The sequence below is a fragment of the Dama dama genome, chromosome 4 (assembly GCF_033118175.1).
Source record: "Dama dama isolate Ldn47 chromosome 4, ASM3311817v1, whole genome shotgun sequence".
NCBI lineage: Eukaryota > Metazoa > Chordata > Mammalia > Artiodactyla > Cervidae > Dama > Dama dama.
In genome coordinates, this window is record NC_083684.1 from 61,172,031 (window position 1) to 61,193,440 (window position 21,410).

Below are 21,410 nucleotides of genomic sequence, written 5' to 3' on the forward strand. Positions count from 1 at the left end.
GTAGCGTTCACTCGGCTCGGCCCCGCCTCCGCCTCGACAGCTGAAGGGAGCTCGGGTGAACGGGGTTTGCTGCTGCGCTAGCTGATTGGCCTTCAACCCTGTCAATCCGAATCTTGAGGCCCCAGAGTTGGAGTGGGAGGGAAGAAGGTTGATAAGGAGGAAAGGAAGCGTGGGGAACGTGTGGTTGCCCGAAGAAGTGTTAAAAGAGTTTTGCAATCGCCTTAGCGAGGAGGCTCTGGGTAAAAGGAGGAGGAGCCAGGAAGCGAGAGGAATGGACGCGGCCTGGGCGAGTGGGCGGGGCCTAAAAAGTGACACCACGCCCCACCAGGAGAGTTTGCATATTTATAAAGAACCACCGAGATTTTTGGATGACTTGGCAGTCTAGAGGGGCCAGAACACTTCGTTCCTAGCGCGTTTCCGTTTCCGCTAGGATATTGGCGGTTGGTGAGCATCATGGCAACCGTGGTGAGTGTCGGCGTGCTGAGGGCCGAGGAGTCTCAAGCAGGGGGCTGGACGGGGACTCTTGGATCTTAGTGGAGAGGAGGCTGAGGACCTAGACTCCTGGGTCTGAGGAAGGAGGGAGCTGGGGGCCCGGGCTTCTGGATCTGAGGGAGGAAAAAAGAAGAGACTAGGATCCCGGCATCCTGGGTTCAAGTGAATATTTACGGTATCAGTGGTCATATCCGACTCCATCATCGTGTAGGAACTCCAACTTCCAATCTTCTGGGCGCAACCAGTGGCCAGTTCTGCAGTCCTTTGCCTTGAAGTCTGATAAGGGTTGTAGTGTCTTGGGCTCCAAGCCATACAACAGTCTTGGGTTTGTTGGTGGTGTGAGTGGTACCTGAGTACAAGGGGAAACACAGGAGGGGCCTGCCGTATGAGCTTCAGATCGTGGAGTTGCTTACCGAGTCTTGAGCCAAAAGAAAGAGTGTTGAGAACGCAGAGTCGAAAATGGCTGTGGGCACAGAGGCTTGAGATCTTGTCATGGAATTGTTTCAACTGTTTTCATATTCCCAGCACTTCATCAGGGCATGCCCAGTGTGGATGCTCAATAAGTTATCACTTGAATGAATACATGTGAACTCCGTAAAGGAGAGACCAAGTATACTGGGTCAGGCCCCAAGTACTTTTCTGAGAAACATCTGAATGAAGAAAAGGATGTGGCCTTAGCTTGGGGGTTGGACATGGCTTCCTGGAGGCCTCAGTTCCCATGGTAACCCCAGTCAAGATGGGGCTAGGATGGAGATGAGATGGTGCCTGTGGTGTGAACTATGACTCTGTTTCTGTTGTCATGGCAAAGGGGAGTGGATGGTGAAGTCGAAGAGGAAAGGGCAGTGGCCACCCTCCTGAGACACAGTTCCCATGGGTGTGGATAAAGTATTGGAAGTGTGAGGGGATGGTAGGGGCAGAGTTTTGTAATGACCTCTGTTTCCATGGGATCAGTGGGCAGCAGGGGGTAGGAGAGGCTTATGGTGAAAGGAAAGGTTTTGTAGGAGGCAGGTCTGTTTATGTTGGGATGGCTAAAGGTTGGGATTCCTGGATCAATGTCTCTTTTCTGTCTCAAGTAATGTCTGATAGGCTGTGTAGGGGTGAGTGGGAGTATGTTCTCAATCTTCTGGTAGTGGTTTGGGGGCAGTGACCAACCTCCTGTGAGGAAGAGTGAGCGGGAAGGGTCACAAACAGCAAGGGAGGAGGCATGTGACCTGAAGGTGATCAGGAAGTCTGAACTCTTGGTTCCAGAGAGAGGAGGGTTTTCCTTGGGTCCTATGACTGCATCTCCTCTCATTCTGGTTAGGAGACCTGTGAGCAGAAACAGGGTTGTGGGCAGGTGGCCAAGGAGTTGGGTCAGTATGCTGGCTTCTTAGGCCTCCTTTCTGTATTCATCCTGGAGAGCCACTGATTTACTTTATATCTCCGGATTTATCTATTCTAGACATTGCATATAAATAGAATCATATGACAGGTGACCTTTTGTGTCTGGCTTCTTTGACTCAGCATAGTGTGTTCAAGGTTTACCCTTGTAGCATGGATCAGAGGTTCATACCTTTTTATGGCTGAATAATATTATGTTGTGTGGCTACCTGTATTTTGTTTGTTCATCCACTGATGGATATTTTGGGTTATGAATAACACTGCCATGAGTATCTGAGAGGATCTCCCCTGGGTTCTTGAATTATCCCAGGCAGTGTTTACTGATCTCTCCCCCCTTCATGAGAAGGGATAGTGTCTGAGTTTGCTCTTTGGAGAGCTTGGGACACAGGAGGCCTCTGTACCTGCTTGTTGAATGAGCTCAGGATGTCATTCATTCAAACCCTAAACACTGAGCCCCAAGGTAAAGCAGTGAGATGTGTGCTGTGCCCTTCATGGGATAGAGCATCCATTAGAGCCGAGAGCATTGATCCAGCAGTCTCTCTTATGGGCGTGAGATTGACCTACCAGGGGAGGCCCTTCCTTCTGCTTGGATATCCAAAGACCCTAGAACTAGCCAGGCAGGGGCTGGGGCGAGGGAGGGCCTCCCTTAATGACTGATGCTTGATGTAATTCAGTGAGGAGGGTGGGGAGAGCAGGACCCAGGGACCTGCACATGCAGAGGCCCAGTGACAGAGAGCTGGGACTAACAGTGTCATGGGGTCAACCCACCAGTCTTAGTGGGTGATTGCCAAGGAAGGGTCTGGTGTTTGGGCTGCCAGCCTGCCTCTGGGGAGGAGAGAAAAGGACTGTTTCATGGGAGGGGGGCAGGAGGGACAGCTAGGACCACAAAGTCTATACTGTTGCCTCTTCCTCCAACCCCAGACAGCCACAACCAAGGTTCCAGAGATCCGTGATGTGACACGGATTGAGCGTATTGGTGAGTGAGCGTGGATCCGGAACGGGCCCTAGGGTCTGCCTGGCCCCTGTGCCCTTGACCTAGCCCACCTATCCAGGACCCCCAAGAAGGGGAAGTCCCGCACACCATCCCCCATTTCTCCCCCCATCTAAGCAGGAAGGATCCTGAGTTCCAGAGCAGATCAGATTCCCGGGGGTGGGGTGGACCATTGCCAGGCCCCAATCCCTCACACCATGCATTGACAGGAGCTAGCAGGTAACCATGTCTTCTGGTTCTTTCTCCGGACACAGGCGCTCACTCCCACATCCGGGGGCTGGGACTTGATGATGCCTTGGAGCCACGGCAGGTAGAGCCCAGGGGTTGGGGTGGGAAGGCTTCTCTAGGGAGGCCTCAGGTGGAGGGGACCCAGGGCCCTGGGGAATGCAGGGACTGTGTTATGACCGTCCAGATCTTCAGCTGTGCTGTATTTATAAAATTCAGCCACACATAGGTCTCTAAAAGATGGGGATGGGGAAAAGCCTTTTTTTTCTGAAGTCCCAGCCAATAGTTTGGGCCTGAAGGTGGTAGAAATGCAGTAGCAGCTCAGTAGAAAGTCACCTTCCTTATATGTTTTGTCACCTCCTACCCCCAGGCTTCCCAGGGCATGGTGGGCCAGCTGGCGGCTCGGAGGGCAGCTGGTGTGGTGCTGGAGATGATCCGAGAAGGGAAGATCGCTGGCCGGGCGGTTCTCATCGCTGGCCAGCCGGGTACTGGGAAGACAGCCATTGCCATGGGTAAGGCACTTCTCCAGCCAGTAGCTCTTTTGGCCTCACCGGCTGATCCTCCCATGTAAGTCAGGGTCAGGTTCAGCCATGTCTGACAGCACAAAATGGCAGTGGCTTAAACACTAAGGGTTTGTTTTGTCACCTAGAAGAATCTGAACACAGGCCAATCCAGGCTTGTTGAGCAGTCCTATGAGGGCTCCTACTGTCTTGCCTCAAGATCACTTGCTTCCATGTCAGGGACACCTCAGGTTGCAAGAAGGTGGCCTATGCTCCAGCCATCCCACCCATACTGCGTAGAAGAAGAAGAAGAAAGGAATTGCAATGAGGGTGTATCTCCTAGAGGTAGCTCCTTTTAAGCAGCTATCTCAGGGCACCCACATTCTGTTGCTTATATTTTATTGACTAGAGTTTAATGACCACACTGTATTGCATAGGAGAGAGAGAGACATTAAAACTTTGTTTTATATTTTATTTGGGACCACTGCTACCTTAGTGAAATGGATGTTCTGGAACAAAGGAAGATGAGCATTGTGTAGACAACCAGCAGTCTCTTTTGCAATCCATTAGTGATTTAAGAGCTTTTTACTCACAACTGTCCCTTATCCTTGTTGAGCTCTTATCTATCCTTCAAAACCGCACTCCGACATCTTCTCCTTGTTGAAGGTTTGCTGGACTCTTCTGTCTCCCCACTATTCTCACCTTTGTGCCTAGACTATGGGGCCAGGCAGTGAGACTCAAGGTAACAGCTAGGTCCTCAGTTAAGAAAAAGTAACACTCATATTTGGGGACACCAAGATGATTAAGACCGAAGTCCTGACTATGAGGGGCTTCCAGCCTGGGGCAGGTGTTCGTGGACACAGTCCTGTCTGTGTAAAGAGCAGAGGCAGCTTCTCCAATGAAGGACGATGGGAGAGAATGGGGTGGCAGCTGTCAGGAGGGACATCCCAGGTGAGTTAGTACTGGAACTGAGAGTCCGGAAGTCTGGGAATCCCCTGGACAGACAGTAGGGAGCACGATACCCAGGTGCAGAGTGTGGCATGCCTCTGGAAAGGGGACCAGGGAGAGTTGCCAGCTCGCACTGCTCAGGAGGGTTCAGTGACTTCCCGTCTGGGAGACTTGGCTCAGAGCTGGGCAGAGCCTCAGGAAGGGGAGCCGGCAGAGAGGCCCGGAGCTTGGGGTGATGGCAGGAACTGCCCACTGTCTGCCAGCCGACCCCAGGCCCCAGAACATAGAGGAGGCCCTTCCCTGTGCTGGATCCAGGGCACGTGTCAGGGTCATGGTTGAGCACCAGGGCATGCCTACCCACCCTCATCATCGCTCCTATGCAGAGATGTTGTCCCCTGCCAGCGCTTGTTATTTATGGTTCCCATTAACCAGAGGGGCAGGCTGGTTTGGGGAGCAGCCTAGGCTTCTTAGGATAACTTGGTGCCAAGCATTGAAGCCGGGATTCGGACCTCCACAGTCTCTCTTAACTTTCTCTTTCAGCCCCTTGCCTCCACCCTTGCTCATCTCCCCCAAGCCCTGAGGCTAAATAGCTCTTAGAGATTGGGAGGCAGGTCCAGCATGATTGTAGAGTCGTAAAGTTTATGGTCTGGGCAGCATGGGGTTCCAACCCAGGTCCTCCCAACATGGTCCTCCATCGCTCACTTTCTCCAAGTCTCCCTGTCTGCCCTGCAGCACCCAGCCCCTCTCTCCTGCTCCTCCTGTCTGAAGAAGGAGAAGAGCTGGTTGGGGACCTGGTGCCTGGACCACCTACCCAAACTCCCTCCCCTCCTCCTCAGGCATGGCACAGGCCCTGGGCCCCGACACCCCGTTCACAGCCATCGCAGGCAGTGAGATCTTCTCCCTGGAGATGAGCAAGACAGAGGCGCTGACCCAGGCCTTCCGGCGCTCCATCGGCGTGCGCATCAAGTAAGCAGGAGTGATGGTAGCTCCCAGCAGCCTCGGGACGCCCTCTGAGGGATGCCAGCTCATCCTGCGCCCAGGGGCCCACAGGGGTGAGCAGTTCCTGAGGGCCCAGGCCATGGGCTATCTCCTTAGATCTGTTCTTTGGCCAGGGAGGAGACCGAGATCATCGAAGGGGAGGTGGTGGAGATCCAGATTGATCGGCCAGCCACGGGGACGGTGAGTCTGCTCCTGAGTCTAGACTACTCCAAGGGCTGGAGGGTGAGGGTGCTGGGTCTGCACTGAGGTCAGAATCCCATGGAAGGTTCGAGATGCAGCTTAGAGTCATCCATATGCCAGCAAGAGAGGGTCGGTTGAATTGATGGCGGTTTGTCTATTTGTGAGGGGCGCTGTGAGCTAAGTGGTAGAACAGTGGAAAAGGATATGGAAAAGAACATATGCATGTCTAACTGAATCACTTTGCAGTACAGCAGAAATTAACACAATGTTGTAAATCAACTATACTTTAAAAAATAAACCGACCGATGGAATGACAGAGGAGGTCTTGAAGTTTCTCACAGTTAATTCCTAATAGGCTTACAGACCCGTTGGATTTATAGATCCTAATACCTCAACTGTACTCCAGTAAGAATTAATTAACAGAACTTTCCCGATGGTCCGGTGGTTAGGACTCCGCAATTCCACTACAGATTCAATCCCTGGTCAGGGAGCTAAGATCCTACCTGCCGCTCAGCCATAAAACCAAGACAAAGCAGAAGCAATATTGTAACAAATTCAATAAGGACTTTAAAAATGGTCCACATCCAAAAAAAAAACTTTAAAAAAAGATTTAAAAAACCCTAAAACTTAGCCAGCACCCCCACCCCTGCCCCTTCCTTCTGCCTCTTTCTGCAATACCTCATAGAAATAGCCCAGACTTGGTGACTGTTTATCCTGTGGGGGGGAGTGTGACATTTTGTTTTCTTAGCTTATCCTGTGGGGGGGAGTGTGACATTTTGTTTTCTTAGCTTATCTGGTGGGGGGGGTGTGTGGCATTTTTGTTTTCCTAGCTTATCTCTTGGGGATGGGGCATGGCATTTTTGTTGTCTTAGCTGTGTTCTTCTGGGTTTGAGGTTAACAAAGGACCACCTTTTATTTGGGTATGAAAAACAAATGTTAGAGTGGGACCCCCCCCCTTGACCCTTCGGTGGGACCTCAGGTACCTGTTGTTTTTACAGATTTCCTCTTTTAGGTTTTTGTTTGTTTCTCTTTGGGGGGCAGGGGGGCAGTGCTCGTGGCATGTGGGATCTCACTTCCTCAACCAGGGATCAGACTCACGCCTCCTGCATGGGAATTGTGGAGTTTTAACCACTGGACCACCAGGGAAGTCCCTGTCTGTTCCTTTACTGGTTTTAATTTATTTATTTAGGCTGAGCCAGGTCTTAGTTGTGGCATACGGGATCTAGTTCCCTGACCAGGGATCGAACCTGGGCCCCCTGCATTAAGAGTATAGAGTCTTATCCACTGGACTGCCAGGCAAGTCCCCTTTCCTGGATTTTTAATAACAGCTTTATTAAGGCACAACTGACCTCCAATAAGCCACGCCCTAGAAAGTTTTCAGGATTTTAGGTTTTGATATACACATGCCCACAAAGCTGTCACCGAGGCTGTGACAGTGGATATCTTCATCAAGCCCCCAGCACTGCCCCATGTCATGTTGGTTCTGAAGCTGTGCTGGGGAGACATCAGGGCCCCCTCTAAACCCCTTACCTGTCACCCCTCAGGGCTCCAAAGTGGGCAAGCTGACCCTCAAGACCACAGAGATGGAGACCATATATGACCTGGGCACCAAGATGATTGAATCCCTGACCAAGGACAAGGTCCAGGCCGGGTGAGCAGTGGGGGCCACACCCAGTGGCCGGGTTGGGGGGGCTCTAGCTCTTCCTGTCCTCACCCCTGCCCTGCTTCCCTTGCAGGGATGTGATCACCATTGACAAGGCCACAGGCAAGATCTCCAAGCTGGGACGCTCCTTCACACGCGCTCGTGACTATGACGCCATGGGCTCCCAGGTGGGCAGGGCTCCTGGGTCCCCTCACTCAGGCACCAGCATGTTTCTCTCTCCCCCATCCCCCAGCGCCAACAGGGTCGGGATCCTCCTGTCACCCCAGCCCTGTGTCTCTGGCCCTCCTGGTGCTTCCCCGTACCCTCCAGGACAGCCAGGGACCCTCAGCTTCTTGGTTTCTGGGTCCTCCAGGAACCCCTGTCCAGTGCTCTGGACTGCCCGAGTCTTTATCCCTCAGGCGTGGGCTTTCTGCATAACCCCCATCTGGATTCCTAACTCCATTCCAGGGAGCCTGTCTCCCCTCGACAGCCCCCCGGGGCCCCCGCTTCATGCTCTTTTCTGCCCTTGTTTACCCTGCACCCCACCCCGGCCCCATAGACCAAGTTCGTGCAGTGCCCAGACGGGGAGCTGCAGAAACGCAAGGAGGTGGTGCACACGGTGTCCCTCCACGAGATCGACGTCATCAACTCGCGCACTCAGGGCTTCCTGGCGCTCTTCTCAGGTGAGGCCCATCCGTCCCACCCCCGCCGGGTGGCCCCCTCCCCTCCCCGCCATGCACCAGGATGGCCTGGCGTTTCCCTCCCCTCCATCCCTCTTTTGCCGTCTTCCGCTCTTCTCCACCTGTGGTTTGCTTCGTCTCTCCCCGTCTGTTGCCTCTCTGGGACGTCTCTGGCTCCCCGGCCGCTGTCATGTCACCACTCCAGCTCCGTCTCTGTGTCCCCGGCGTCCCGTCTCTCTCTGCCTTCGTCCATCCTCCTCCCCCACCCCCGGCCCTGGATCCCTGTCTCCTCTCTGACACCCTGCCCCCCCCACCCCCACCCCGCCTCCCACAGGCGACACAGGGGAGATCAAGTCCGAAGTCCGAGAGCAGATCAACGCCAAGGTGGCTGAGTGGCGGGAGGAGGGCAAGGCGGAGATCATCCCCGGCGTGAGTACCCGGGCCAGGCCAGGTTGGGGGGCGCAGGAGAAGAGGGGTGTGGGAGGTGGGTGTGACACCCGCCCAATGGCCCCCAGGTGCTGTTCATCGACGAGGTCCACATGCTGGACATTGAGAGCTTCTCCTTCCTCAACCGGGCCCTGGAGAGTGACATGGCGCCTGTCCTCATCATGGCTACCAACCGCGGCATCACCCGGTGAGCCCCCGCCGGCCCCCGAGGAGGCCCCGGGAGAACAGGGAGCAAGTCGCTCGTACCTCACTGCTGCATAGAAATAAAGGGAACAGAACTTGGTATTTTCTCTTGACCTAAGGATACAGTGGAAAAATCCCTGAGGCAGGAAGAGTACCAGACAACGTAAAGCTTGGGCGCTTCTGCCGTGGGGTTTTGCTGTGCCCAGTTCTCCCTGCTGGCTCTTCCTCGCCTCATCTTCAAAAGTCCACAGGAAGGGAGAAGGAAGTGGGGGGCAGAGAGCTCAGGAGAGCTGGGGGCCTGAAGGCTGCACCCAGCACGGCCACCTGGACCCGTTGCCCGGGGCTGCTCAGGTGCATGATTTCAGACTTGTGCCAGCTGAAGCCCAGGGAAGAAAGGGCGCGACTACCAGGGGCAAGGGGCAGGTTGTCCCTGGCTCTTGGCTCAGCATTTCCTCAGAAGGAGTTCAGGTGCTGGATATCGTCTCAGCCCCATTCCGTTCCCTTCTCTCGTCGCAAAACACATACTGCAGGGCCTGTGGGATCTTAGTTCACCAACCAGGGATCTAACCTGTGCCCCCTGTGTAGGAATCTTGGAGTCTTAATCACTGGACCACCAGGGAAGCCCCTTATCTTACTAATTTTATTTTTTGGCTATGCCACATGGCTTGCCACATCTTAATTTCCCAACCAGGATTCAAAACTGTGCCCCCTGCAGTGGAAGCACGGAGTCGTAACCACTGGACCACCAAGGAGTTCCCTCAGCCCTGTTTTCAAGACGGGGGACAGCTAGGCCCGGTGACTTCCCCACGGTCACATGTGGAAAGCAGCAGGGCTGGAATTTGGTATCCAAATGAGCATGTTTGTAGCAGCTAAAGGTCAGGCCAGGGGATCAGGGGCGTCACTTGTGAGAGGCTGCAAACCCAGTCACTCCTCATTATCCTGCAGATATCTTCCATATTTGTGATTCTGCTTACTTGCTACAGATGATCTGTAGCCCCCAAATTGATATTTGCCACACTTTGGCCGTCATTCACGGGTGTGTGCAGAGCAGGGAAAAATTGAATGGCCCATAGCAGACAGTCCAGGCGAGGGTCAAAGCAGGTGATGCTCCGCCTCCTAGTTTCAGCTCACATGCTATAATCAAGCGTCCTTTTCTTGATCTACTCGTTGCCACTGGCGTCACACTGTATGCTGTTTGTTCCTGATGATTTTGCACTTTAAAATGGCCCCTAGGGGACTTCGCTGGCAGTCAAGTGGTTAGGAGTCCACACTTCCAAAGCAGGGAGCAAGGGTTCGATCCCTGGTTGGAAAACTAGGATTCCACATGTTGTGTGGAGCGGCCAGAAAATTAAAATAAATCATAAAGTGTCCCCTAGCTGTCGAATGTCTCTGAGCACAGCAGGGATGGGCCGTATGGAGAAAACACGTGTTAGATAGCATCCGTCGGGGACAAGTTCAGAGGCTATGGGCATGAGTTCAGCATGAAAAGTCAATAATATATACTGAGTCAGGTGTCTTTAAACAGAAACACCTGAAACCAGGCTATCTGGTGGCCAGACATTGTGACAGAGGCTGTCAAGAGCCTAGCCATGTGTTACTGTTCCCTCCAGGGGCAGTGGTTCAGTACTTGCTAATTGAGTGATTGCCCCCAAGTTATAGATCACACCTCCCACACACAACAGGAATCTGCTATTTCCTGGCGCCGGCCACGTGCCTGACCTTGTGCTGGGCCAGGTGCAGTGGGGGTACAGGGTGGGCCCAGTCCCTCCCTTGTGGAGCTCTGGGTCCAGCAGAGGAGTGGGACCTTGATGCAGTAATCCAAGACCTAGATCTCTAGCTCAGACCAGCCTGGCTCCGAAGGGGGAGCAACGCAGTTAGGGGGCGGTGACGCCAGCCCGAAGCTGAAGGCTCAGCGGTATTTGGCCCAGTGAGTGGTCTGTGGCGAGGGGGTGGGTGGCGGGGGTAGTGTTCTGAGTGTAGAGAAGGGAGGGCCCGGTTCTAGGGGCGTCACCCTGATGGCCCTCCCTTCCTCCTCCTCCCCAGGATCCGGGGCACCAGCTACCAGAGCCCCCACGGCATCCCCATCGATCTCCTGGACCGGCTGCTCATCGTCTCCACCTCCCCCTACAGTGAGAAGGACACAAAGCAGATCCTTCGTATCCGGTGCGGGCGGGGCCCCACCTCCCGGGCAGGACCAGGCTGCTGGCCAGAGGGGCTGGTGTCCACCCTGCTTGACGCGTGGGGACCGCTGAGGCCTGCGGAGGAGGTCACGGCCTGCCAGAAGCAGGGCTGGGCAGGGCATCTGAGCTGTGGCCTCTGATGGGTGGGCGGGGCTCTTTGGACAAGGGCGGGGCTGTGCAGGTGCCTGGCACAGGGGAAAGAGCCCTGAAAGGGGGAGGCTCAGGAGGCCCGAGGTTGAGGTCCAGCTCCTGCCTCGGTGGCCCTTCTCCGCGTTCTGGGCTTCCGAGGATTATTCTGACTCCTCATGGTTAGGTCCCTGGCTGAACACCCCCGCCCCTCCCTGCCCGCAGGTGCGAGGAGGAAGACGTGGAGATGAGTGAGGACGCCTACACGGTGCTGACCCGCATTGGGCTGGAGACCTCACTGCGCTATGCCATCCAGCTCATCACGGCTGCTAGCCTGGTGTGCCGCAAACGCAAGGTGAGCCGCCGAGTCCACCCAGCGTCAGAGGAGTGAGCGGTCCACACGCCACTCCCAGGGCTTTCCCTGGGCGGTTGCATTTAGTCCCAGAACTTAAAAGTTTTCGAAGGCAAGGAACTTCAGGCCCTTGGGTGTATTTCTGTGGCTCCCAGCCTGACATATGGGAAGTGCTGGGTAAATATCTGTTGGCTGCCAGTTGATGCTGTTAAGTCCATTTTACAGCTGAAGAAACTGAGGGATGGAGTGGTGGGGCCCACAGCCAGGAGGCGGTCATGGCAGGACGTGACCTGGCCCCTGGTGGGGCCCCCCTGAGGTCTCGTGTCCCCCATCAGGGCACCGAGGTGCAGGTGGACGACATCAAACGGGTCTACTCGCTCTTCCTGGACGAGTCGCGCTCCACGCAGTACATGAAGGAATACCAAGATGCCTTCCTCTTCAACGAGCTCAGTGAGTATCCCCATCGTGCCTGCCCCGGAGAGGGAGGAGGGAGCCCTGGCCCTGCCTGCTGGGCGGCTCTGACCACGTGGCTTTCCTTCTTCCCACAGAAGGTGAAACCATGGACACCTCCTGAACTGATCACCTTTCCCCCTCACCCCCACCCCCGTTTTCTACTAGAGTTCTGACACTGTGACTTTGTATAAAATGGTTCTGAAACTGGACCCATCGTGTGTGTGTGTGTTTGTGTGTGTGTGTGTGTGTGTGCGCGCGCGAGCCCCTAGAAAGACAACCCCGGAGTGCAGTTTGACGAGTCTTTATTGGGAAGGGAGGGGAGGAGCGTCTGCTGGCTCCGGGAGTTAGGCGGCATGGGAGGTTGAAGTGGGGCATCCTTAGAGGAAGAGGATGTCTGGGAGCGGGGGGTGGTCACAGGCCAAGTGTTGGGTTCTAGGACCCCCGCAGTCAGTGCTGCTGAGGCGGCAGGGCCCGCAGTGACAGCTGAGGGCCACGGGGAAGGAGACCATTGGGTCCACGCCAGGTGGGCAGCCGGGGAGCCGAACGGAGGCGAAGCGCAGCTCGTGGTAGGTGCACACCCGCTGGGGCATGGGCGGCAGGATGGCAGGCAGCACCCGCTTCTGGAGGGCGGGGAGCTTGAGTGTCTCTGTGGGGCCAAGCTCTCCCCCAGGCTCCCCCACTGCACCCCACAGATCCCAGACTCAGGCGTCCAGGGGACCCTCTGTGCTCTCCCTCCCACCTGCCCAGCCCGTTCCCCAGGCAGCAGGCCACCCTTCCACCCCCAGTGCCACTTCCGGTCTTCTATGGGCCTGGCCCTGAGTAATCTGCCTGGAGCTGACGTGGCGGCACCCGCCCGCCCTCAGCAGCTCACCATGCTGGGGCAGTAGCCGGCACAGATGCTGGTGGTGAAAGTGATGCAGACGGGGCAGGCCTCCTTCTCAGCCGCCAGGGTGGCGTTGATGGGCTGGCACAGCGGCCGCAGTGGCCCCCTGGAAGCCCACACCCCGGCCACGCCCAGCAGCAGCCACAGCAGCAGGCCCTGGGACAAGGCCAGTGCCTCAGGCCCAGCCAGAGCCCTCACCCCACCCCCCGAACCCTGCATACATACGTTCAGGGACCCAGCTCCTGTGCCTGCCACCTTCCATTCAAGGATTTCCCATCCCCATCCCCAGGGACCCCAGACACCCCAAGACCTCAGGCCCCACCTGCTGTCCTCCTGCCGGCAGGCCTACTGTTCTCCCCACACCCTTCTAGAAAGAGGCCTCCTTCACCAGGTCCCCGGACTCTCCCGCTTCCTGCTAGCTGTGGCCTGGATGGAGTCGCAAGGGGCCCTACAGCCTTACCTGGAGCATCTCCATCCTTGGCGCCTCCCCTGCTGTGTTTACCTGGTCTTATACCTGCAGGCTGTGGGGGCGGCAAGGCCACCGGGGGTGGCAGCATGGTGGGGTAACCTGGACACTAATCTCCCCGGGGGCGAAAGGCAGACAAGGTCAGGGAGAGGCAAGAGTGGCTCCATGGCGCACCCCTCCCCCACTCCCTGAGTGGCTCCCGCACCATGAAGCAGAAGACACCCAAGGAGAAGGTGACTTCACGAGACTCAATCCCCAGGTGCCAGGGAGGTCGTGGTGGGAGTACAAGAAATCAGATACTGGAGGCCCTCAGTTGTGCCGCTTGCCTTGTGAGCGCCTCTACCCATCACGAGGGGACCCGGCAGAGGCTGCAGCACCGCCCCCTGACAATTCTCCGATGGTGATTGGCTGCAGCTTCAACCCCTGCTCCTCCGGCCAAAGCCTGAATCCGACTTCTTAAGAGGGGCGTAGCTTCAATATCGGATTCTGTGGCCAGACGTAGTGGGGGTCCACTCGCACCGCCCCTCCAAAAAGGATTCAGCGGGAATCCCACCTGCCCCACACTCAGGCCCCAAAAGCCAGGATGCCGGAACCAAACCCAGCAAAGGGCGTGACTTAGACTCTTTAACTCATCGAGTAAGATAAGCTGTGCCCCTTCGGTAGCAGAAGACATGTCTTAAAACCTCAAGGTACATTTTCCAGGTTCAGTCCCGCCCCCGCAATTGAGCGAATGTTAGATTCGCCCCACCCAAGGGCCAAGATCCGGCTCGCCCTCAGATGGGCGGGGCCCTCCTAGCCCCGCCCAGGGAGCCCCTAGTCGCGGTCTTCCAGGCTTGGCCCCGCCTCGTCTCGGGGGCGTGTCCAGGGCGGGGCTGGCTGGTCTGATTCAGACCATAGCTGGCTTCAAGCTACCGTAGTTGGAGTTCTCCGTGCGGTAGGCATGAGGCACACTGTAGATGCCTGACACGGGCTTCCAGTGGGGGCCGCCCCAGGGCAGCTCCAGCGGGCAGAAACGGTCCAGCCGGCGGAGTGGGTGCAGCGGGAGGTTGTAGGATTCCTGAGCCAGAGTCAGCGCCCCGCGGTGCGGCACGACGGGCATCACTGGGCGACCGCGAGACAAGCGGATTTTCGGCGGCTGGGGTGGCCGAGAGGAGGACTGACAGGGCAGCTGCTTCTGGCTGTGGCCGCCGGCCTGGGGCGTCTCCCCGAAGTTTGAGGTCATCGAATCCTTGCGAGGATAGCTTGACAACTCCTTCCTGTTGGGTTGAGGTGGAGGCAGGATGGGGAAGGCACAGCTGGATCCTCGAGGACACATTTGTAGGAGTCTGGGACCCTTTAGGAGGCTTGGGACTGGGAAATTATCTGGGGACTCAAGCCCCAAAGGAGGCCGGCCTTAGACCCTCAGGGCCATGCCCTCAGATCCGGAACTCCCTCTTGGGCCCTTTGAGGGCTCCTTGTTCCTGAGAGTTGACACTAAGTGAACCAGAGCGCTAAAAGAGGTTGGGGCTGGGTCTGAATTTCTGGTTCTTGCCCGCGCAGGGACTGAAGGCCGAGACTACTGAGTCAGAGAGGGGCAGTCAACGCTGGGGGGCTCGGCGTTCCACCAGCCTCTGCGGGGGTTGTGCAGGGGGACGGGGCCAAGCGAGGACCCAGGCTCACTTCGAATAGGGCCGAAAGTCCCGGGCCGAAGTGGTCAGATAGAGCTGATGGCGGTCCAGTATGCTCCGGTCAGAAATTGTGAAAGGCCGGCCGGCCAGCTCGGGGTTCTTGGTCCAAGGGATTAGAGCCTGAGGAAGATCGGGGGAGGAGGAATGAGCAAGAAAACCTTCATAACCCGTTCCATGCCCTGGCTGCCAGACTGAGAATTCCTCTTTGTTGGGTCTCAACAGCCCCTCTGAACCAGGCCCTGACACCCGCCCCCAAAATCAGAATCCTTGGTCAATTGCATGTCAGTGCACTTCAACTTCTCGCCCCAAGTCAAAACCTTTACTAGCCTCACCTCCAAAATCACTGAAAGACCTCCCTGGCTCCTCCCCTAGACTGGTCCCGCGGCTGGAATTCAGCAGAAACCATTCCTCCTTACTTTACCCTAAGAGGAGAAGCCAGCCTTTTCTCCGGTACCAAACCCGCCTCAGAATATTCGAGCTCCGCCTACGAGTACTTTAGGCTGCGTAGCTCCGCCCCTAGCTCCTAGGCCCGCCCCAGGATTTACTAGACCCGCCTCAGAGCTGGGCTTTCGGGTTTCCAGTCTCCGCCTCCTCCGGGCTCCGCTTGCACAGTGCCAACCCCCTCCCCTAGTCTCTGCAACTTCAGATTCGGTCCCATTCTTGCGCCCCTGGACTTAGAATTTCTTCTGACCCGGCGCTAGGGTCTCAGCCCGGTTCCTAGCTTCTGAGCTCCCTCCCCTCGCCCCAGGCACTCAAAGTTCTGCCACATCCTGCCACTGCGGTTCTCCGCTACCTGGGAAGGGCCCCCTCGGTGGTGGTCTGCAAGCTCTAGGGGCTGGGACCCGAAGTAGGAGGTGGGGCCCCGGTCCAGGTCGGGCCAGCCGCCGTACTGCGCCTTCGTCTCACTGCACTGGTGCTTGGTGATCAGAGGGAGGCGCCAGCCGCGATGTCTCAGCTGAGAGAAGGCGAGGCGGGGACCCAGCGTGAGGGTGCACGGGATTCCAGTGCAGCCCCCAGCCCTGTCTACCCCGGACCTGGGCATCCCGGAACCTTACTTTTTCCCCTAAATCCTTGATCCCCACAGTCCGGGTGGGGTTCGCAGGTTCTGGGGCCTTGGGCTGTGCGTAGGGTCCTCCGTGGGTCTTAGGCACGAGAGCTGAGCCCGAGGTTGTCTCCCATCTGCTGATGACCTCGTCGAAAGCCCAGACATGCAAGTCCTGCTTTGCGGCTGGGGGCAGGGGCTCCGCGACCGTGGACTGAGCAGAAGGTGCGGGCCGTCAGCTGAAAGGACTCAGGAATCTGGTCAGCTCCCAGCCCTTCCTCCCGCCAGTTCCAGGCATCCGGGTTCGCTGGCGCCTCCTCTTTCGGCCCCAGACCCTGAGACCCTCCTCCTTCAGTCAGACAGGAGTCGAAGCCCCAAATCGCCCAAATCCAGCAAGTGTTTGGATCCCCAGGCTCCTCCTTGAGTCTGGGACCCCAGCCTCCTCTTGGCCAAGAGGCTAGGGTCCTCTCACCTGCACAGTGGGCGGGGGGAAGGACGCGGGCGGGATAAAGTGGTGGGCGACGCCACTGCTGGTGAAATGCCAGTTGGGCCAGTTGGGCACCTCAGTTCCAGAGATGGGGGACCATGGGGGACCGTAGCGCAGAGCTAGGGTCCGACCCGCCATGGTCCCACCCCTGCCCCGTAGCTTAGCAGGAGCAGGCTTGTTGTTGCTGTCGCCCCGGGTGACAGAACCCGCCCACCCTGAAGGCAGCCAATGGAGGGCCTATTAGTGTATGGCTGGATGGATAGAGTAAGAGACCCAGGCGTGGAGGAACAGGACTTTTGAGAGAGTGCAGAGTCCCCAAGGGGACAAAAGCTCAGAAAAATGGTGGAGAGAGACCCAGAGGGAGAGGAGGGTAGGAAGTGGGGGGAGGGAGGGGAATAGAAATTCAGAGTTTAGAATCTGAGACCCAGAGACCGGACAGCAGAGAGCGGGGGGCTGAGACCTGGGGGCGTGTCAGAGACCCAGAAATAGAGAAACAGAGTGGAAGGAGGACAGAGTCACCTAGCACATCAGGGAATCCACGAGAAACACCGCCGCCCCCCCCCCCCCCTTTCCTATAAGGTCCCAGCATTCTTAGCTACCTCCTTCCTCCGCCAGGACAGCCCACCTCCAGCGGCAGAGGGGGGATGGGGGTGAGGGGGTGGGTAACGATTTCCAGACTTCCCCGGGGCTCGCCCTCCCTCGCTGTGTGTGAAGGAGTCAGCATCAGCTTCGACTTCTTCTGTCCTGCCTGCCTTTGATTTGGTTGAAAACTTCCACCTGGGTATGGGGGTGGGCAAAGAGGGAGGGGCCCAGAGGGAAATACTTAGCAATAAAGAGGGGGATGTGGAAAGAGTTTTGATGAATGAGAAAAATACATACAAGAGTGAGTGAGAGACAGCGAGTGAGAAGCAGGGACAGAAAGAGAGCTAGTGACCCAGAGATTATGGGACAAGAATTTAGACAGCAACAGCAAAGGAGGTGGCAGAAGAGAGCGGGAACCACAGACCTAGAACACAAGATGTAGAAACAAAGGCAAAAATGCACGTGTGCATGTGCGCGAGTGTGCACATGTGTGTGGCTATGGAGTGGTAATATATGAATGGGTATTCTGAGGGTGTGGGGTCTACCTCTGAGTTCTCTTGTCTGTTCCTCACTTTAAAACCCTTTTGATCAAAGCCTCTGCCTCCTTAGTCCCCATTTTCTTCCCACCAACCCGTTCTTCAGACAGGGGAAACTGAGGCTGCCTTCTGCGGCTGCCCCAGGATTCTACAGACCCCTCATTCAGGCTTCTGGGGACACTTATCCTATTGGACTTTCCTGGCTCATTCTAGACTGATGAGCATCAAAATCTCCCCTGATCTCGGCCAGGGGGCAGGTCAATTGGTCAAGACCTCATGTCCTACTCAAGCTGGACAATGATAAGGTCTATTTCTTTCTGAGTATATTGCAAAGGCTGGGACAGGGGAGGGGATGGAAACCTGACTCCAACTCCCCACCAAGGCCAAAATCTTAAGCATCCTGACCTCTGGTCATTCAACCTTGCTTGTACTCCTGTCATAGGTAGCTCACTACCTCAAAACAGAGCATTCTAAGCACTTACCCCATCTGACCAAATAAGGTTTCTTATTGAACCCCAGCTCCCAACTAGTTGCCTACATGTTCCAGTTTTTATAAACCCCCCACACACAGTTTTATAATCCCCCCAAGTATCCCCTCCTTGTCAGTCTCTTCAGGTTGGACAAGGTGATGTCCTTTGGGATCACCTGGTCAGCAGCTTAGAAGCTGAGGAACTCCAATGGTCAAATCCACCAGAGTTGATCTGACAAGTTGTATTAGAGTTCATAAACAGTAGACACTCAGAAAATATTGGCTATTATCATCATCGTCATCATTTTTACCCTCAAGTTCATCCAGGAGAACTCCTATTCATCTTTCAAAACCCCATTTGGTTTCACCATCTGTCTTTCCCAGAATGAGCTCTCAAAACCAGAGCATTGTGATTTTTCTTGTGACCATTTGACAAGTTCCCAGACTGAGGCCCAGAGCAGCCAGGCTACTCCTGAGGTCTTTCAGTATCCAGCTCCTTCTTCCTCTACCTGCCCAGTTCTGGGCCTGGTTCTCAGGCCCGGCCAGTCCGGCTGAGGAGCGTGCAGACACAGGCGGTGTCAATTCGAATCCATCGCCAGCCCACACGGCCCTGGGCATCGTTGGTCAATGCCCGCACGTAGGACTGCTTGGCCTTACACTCAGACACCCAGTGCCTCCGGTCCACACCCCGGCAGCCTCCTCCACCCCCACCAGGGCCACCTTCCCCAGCGCTGGCAGCCTTGCAGCGGGTTTCAAAGAAGTACTGGCGCAGGGGACTGCCACCAGCCGCAGGCACCTCGCCCAGCACCTCCACCTCGCGCCCACGCAGGTCCACAGCAGTCCGGCGGTCTGTCACCCAGCCGCTGACTGCGTCACACACGGCCAGCTCTCCACGGCGACTGGCTGGTGCTGTCTCGCTCACCCCTCGCCGGCTGCGGTTAGCTGGGCTGCCGGCTGGCTCCCCAAAGGCCCCAGACTCCAGCAGAAAGAGCAGAGGGGGCCCCGTGGGAGTACCCCTGGACAGAGCCACCCGGGGGGACAAGAGGTCCCACTCAGGGGCTGGAAATGGGGGCAGGGGTGAGGGTGGGGCGTGGGGCTCCATCGGGACACTGGGGAGGAGGAAAAGCAGGAGGATGGGGAGAGAGCCTGAGAGGTGGGGGAGCATCTTGCTGAGCACCTGAGGATAGAGAGAGGGAAGCTGGAATCAGGAGGATAATAACTTCATGGGGGGACACATGGCGACTCCAGGGGCATCTGCATGACAGAACCACAGGTTCTAGAAGCTTGGAGGACCCCTATACTTTAGGACTTTGATAATGCCCAACCGCTAGATTAATCATAATTATTCTACTATGAGTATTAATAATAGCCAATAAAGGGGGAAATATAGGCTCAGAGAGGCTAGTAACTTGTACCAGGTTACACAGCCAGCAAATGCCAGAGGTGGGACTCAAAACATATCCTAGCAACTCCACTCTGCCATCTTGCCTCTACAACCCCAAGGAACCCTATGTCCTGCAGCCTGGATGAGGTTTGAAGTTCCAAAATTTCTGAGAACGGTCATGCCCTGGAATTCCAGGGAGACCCAAGTTCAGCTTAAAACTGCCTGTAAGAAGGTAAGACACTTCCTCCCAGGTGAGGCTTTGGTTTCCCTATCCATGAAATTGGGCCAGGGCTGGGAGATGCTGGTGGGGGCATAGATGCTGCAGTTTCTCTAGAACATTCTGGAAGCCTGTGGGTTCTGGGAAAAGACTGAGAAGCAGTGCGTGGTTACCAGACCTGTCAGCACCTCCTCCACCTCCGAGCTCTGGGGCTGGGGGCCCCCAGGCTCCGGGGGGCCCCTGTTGGGGACACAGGTGGCCCCCTCCTTCCTGACATCTCAGGAGAGGGAGGGGGCAGCCACCTAGGGGAAGAAGGGAACAGGCAGGTTAGACAGGCAGCGGGGGAGGGGGCCTGAACCCCTGAACACTCCACTTCTCAGTGTTCCTCTGAAAGTGTAGGGGACCAAAAGTCAAGGCTGCAGCCCCTCCCAGAGGCCCCTGCTCTGCCCAGGTGATGGCTCCTGGATGGAAAGCAGATGGGGGGAGGGGAGGGGAGGGGAGGGGAGAGGCTGAGGATGAAGGAGGCTGGAAAAGATTACATCCTCCTCAGCCCATTCATCTCGAAGACGGGGCGGGGGCGGGGCTGGCCTGGACACCCGGGTCCCCGAGGGCCCACACTTAAGAAGCCCTGGGTCCCCCTGGCTGCTTCCTGGAATGTTCTCTGCTCACAGGACAGGCCAGGGCCCGTTCAAGACGTCTACTGCACATACCTGGAGTGGCTGCCTGCCCTGGCTGGGAGATGGGGAAGTGAGAAGGGGAAAGTGTGAAGAGGTGTACATGCTGACCCAGCCAGAGCCGGGAGCGTGGGTTCCCAGCTGCTTCCTCCCTCAGACCGGGAGTCCTGGTTCCCAGGTGCCTTCTTCCTCAGACCTGGAGTCGTGGGTGCCAGCGGCCCCCACCCCATCCTTTGCAGGAGTCCAGGCTCTTGCCCTCTCCTCGCTCAGACCCCAAAGCCCCGCGCCCCAGCTCTCTCCTCCTTCAGGAACCCAGGTCGCCAGCTGCCTCCCTCAGATGCAGGAGTCAGGCGCCCCAGACCCCTCTTCCCTCGGACCCAGAAGTCTGGACCCCCAGTCCCGTCCTCCTTCAGACCCAAGAGTTCTGGGGTCCAAGCCCATCCTTCCCAGGCATTCAGAAGCGCGGACTCCCCGGCCCCTCCTCTCCCGGGAAGTTTAAGCCTGGGGGTCGGGACTCCTGAGACCGCGCTGGGGGTCGCTGGCTGTCCGTCTCAGACTCTTCCCTCCTGCCTCAGTTTCCTCCGCCAAATCCCGCCCCCGCCGGCCCCGCCCCCGTCCCTCCCTACCCGGGGGCCGGGCGACCCGGACGCCGGAATCCCGGGGGAGGAGGCGCGGAGGCGCTTACCTGGGGCGCCCTCCTCGGCTCCCCCGGCCGTCTCCGGCGCGGCGGCGGCTCCTCCTCCTGCTCGCTGGCTGTAGGGACGCCCGCTCGCCCGCCGGCTCCCCGCTGCACACGCTCCGGAGGGCCCGGGTCGGGGGCGGGGGCGGGGCGGCGCCCGACGGCGGAGGAGGGGCCGGGGGATCCCGCCTTCCACACGCGTGCCGAGACCTCGGAAGCAGGCCTGGCTCGCTCAGCCCTCAGCCCGCCTCAGTCCCAGGAGGCCAGGCGCCAGCCCCCACCTCCCTCCCTTCAAACTCGGGAGCCCGGGTCCGCAGCCCCCTCCTCCCCGCGGACATGGGAGTCCGGACCCCCCCCCCTCCTCCCGCAGACGCCGGGAGTCTGGGCCCCCAGCTTCCTCCTCCTTAGGACACCCCCCCCCCCCCCCGCCCCAGCCCTTCTTCCTCAGCTCCAGCCCCCTCCTCCCGCAGACCCAGGAGTCCAGACCCCAAACCCCCTCCTCCTTCAGACCCAGGAGTCCAGACCCTCAAGTCCCCTCCTCCCTCA

The 21,410-nt window shown here is 57.3% G+C and overlaps 4 protein-coding genes across 4 annotated transcripts; 1 reads left to right on the top strand and 3 right to left on the bottom strand.

Annotated features, from left to right (window-relative positions):
* The first annotated feature begins 139 nt into the window (after positions 1-139).
* RUVBL2 (RuvB like AAA ATPase 2) lies at positions 140-11,987 on the top strand. Its single transcript, XM_061139796.1, has 15 exons — positions 140-465; positions 2,794-2,848; positions 3,118-3,173; positions 3,459-3,600; positions 5,373-5,502; positions 5,649-5,715; positions 7,260-7,366; positions 7,452-7,545; positions 7,917-8,040; positions 8,372-8,466; positions 8,553-8,671; positions 10,711-10,830; positions 11,199-11,328; positions 11,661-11,775; positions 11,874-11,987. Exons 1-15 carry the CDS (start codon positions 454-456, stop codon positions 11,897-11,899), a joined length of 1,392 nt encoding a protein of 463 aa, XP_060995779.1. The 5' UTR covers positions 140-453; the 3' UTR covers positions 11,900-11,987.
* Positions 11,988-12,069: 82 nt separating this feature from the next.
* LOC133051632 (lutropin subunit beta) lies at positions 12,070-13,980 on the bottom strand. Its single transcript, XM_061136208.1, has 3 exons — positions 13,122-13,980; positions 12,650-12,817; positions 12,070-12,398 (listed from the first exon to the last, which is right to left on the bottom strand). Exons 1-3 carry the CDS (start codon positions 13,134-13,136, stop codon positions 12,156-12,158), a joined length of 426 nt encoding a protein of 141 aa, XP_060992191.1. The 5' UTR covers positions 13,137-13,980; the 3' UTR covers positions 12,070-12,155.
* A 13-nt stretch (positions 13,981-13,993) lies between these two features.
* Positions 13,994-16,461, bottom strand: SAXO3 (stabilizer of axonemal microtubules 3). The gene is made up of 5 exons (XM_061140581.1): positions 16,309-16,461; positions 15,850-16,071; positions 15,588-15,749; positions 14,787-14,914; positions 13,994-14,383 (listed from the first exon to the last, which is right to left on the bottom strand). Exons 1-5 carry the CDS (start codon positions 16,459-16,461, stop codon positions 14,014-14,016), a joined length of 1,035 nt encoding a protein of 344 aa, XP_060996564.1. The 3' UTR covers positions 13,994-14,013.
* Positions 16,462-18,160: 1,699 nt separating this feature from the next.
* Positions 18,161-21,002, bottom strand: NTF4 (neurotrophin 4). Its single transcript, XM_061136214.1, has 3 exons — positions 20,871-21,002; positions 19,690-19,813; positions 18,161-19,087 (listed from the first exon to the last, which is right to left on the bottom strand). Exon 3 carries the CDS (start codon positions 19,073-19,075, stop codon positions 18,443-18,445), a length of 633 nt encoding a protein of 210 aa, XP_060992197.1. The 5' UTR covers positions 19,076-19,087; positions 19,690-19,813; positions 20,871-21,002; the 3' UTR covers positions 18,161-18,442.
* Between the last annotated feature and the right edge of the window lie 408 nt (positions 21,003-21,410).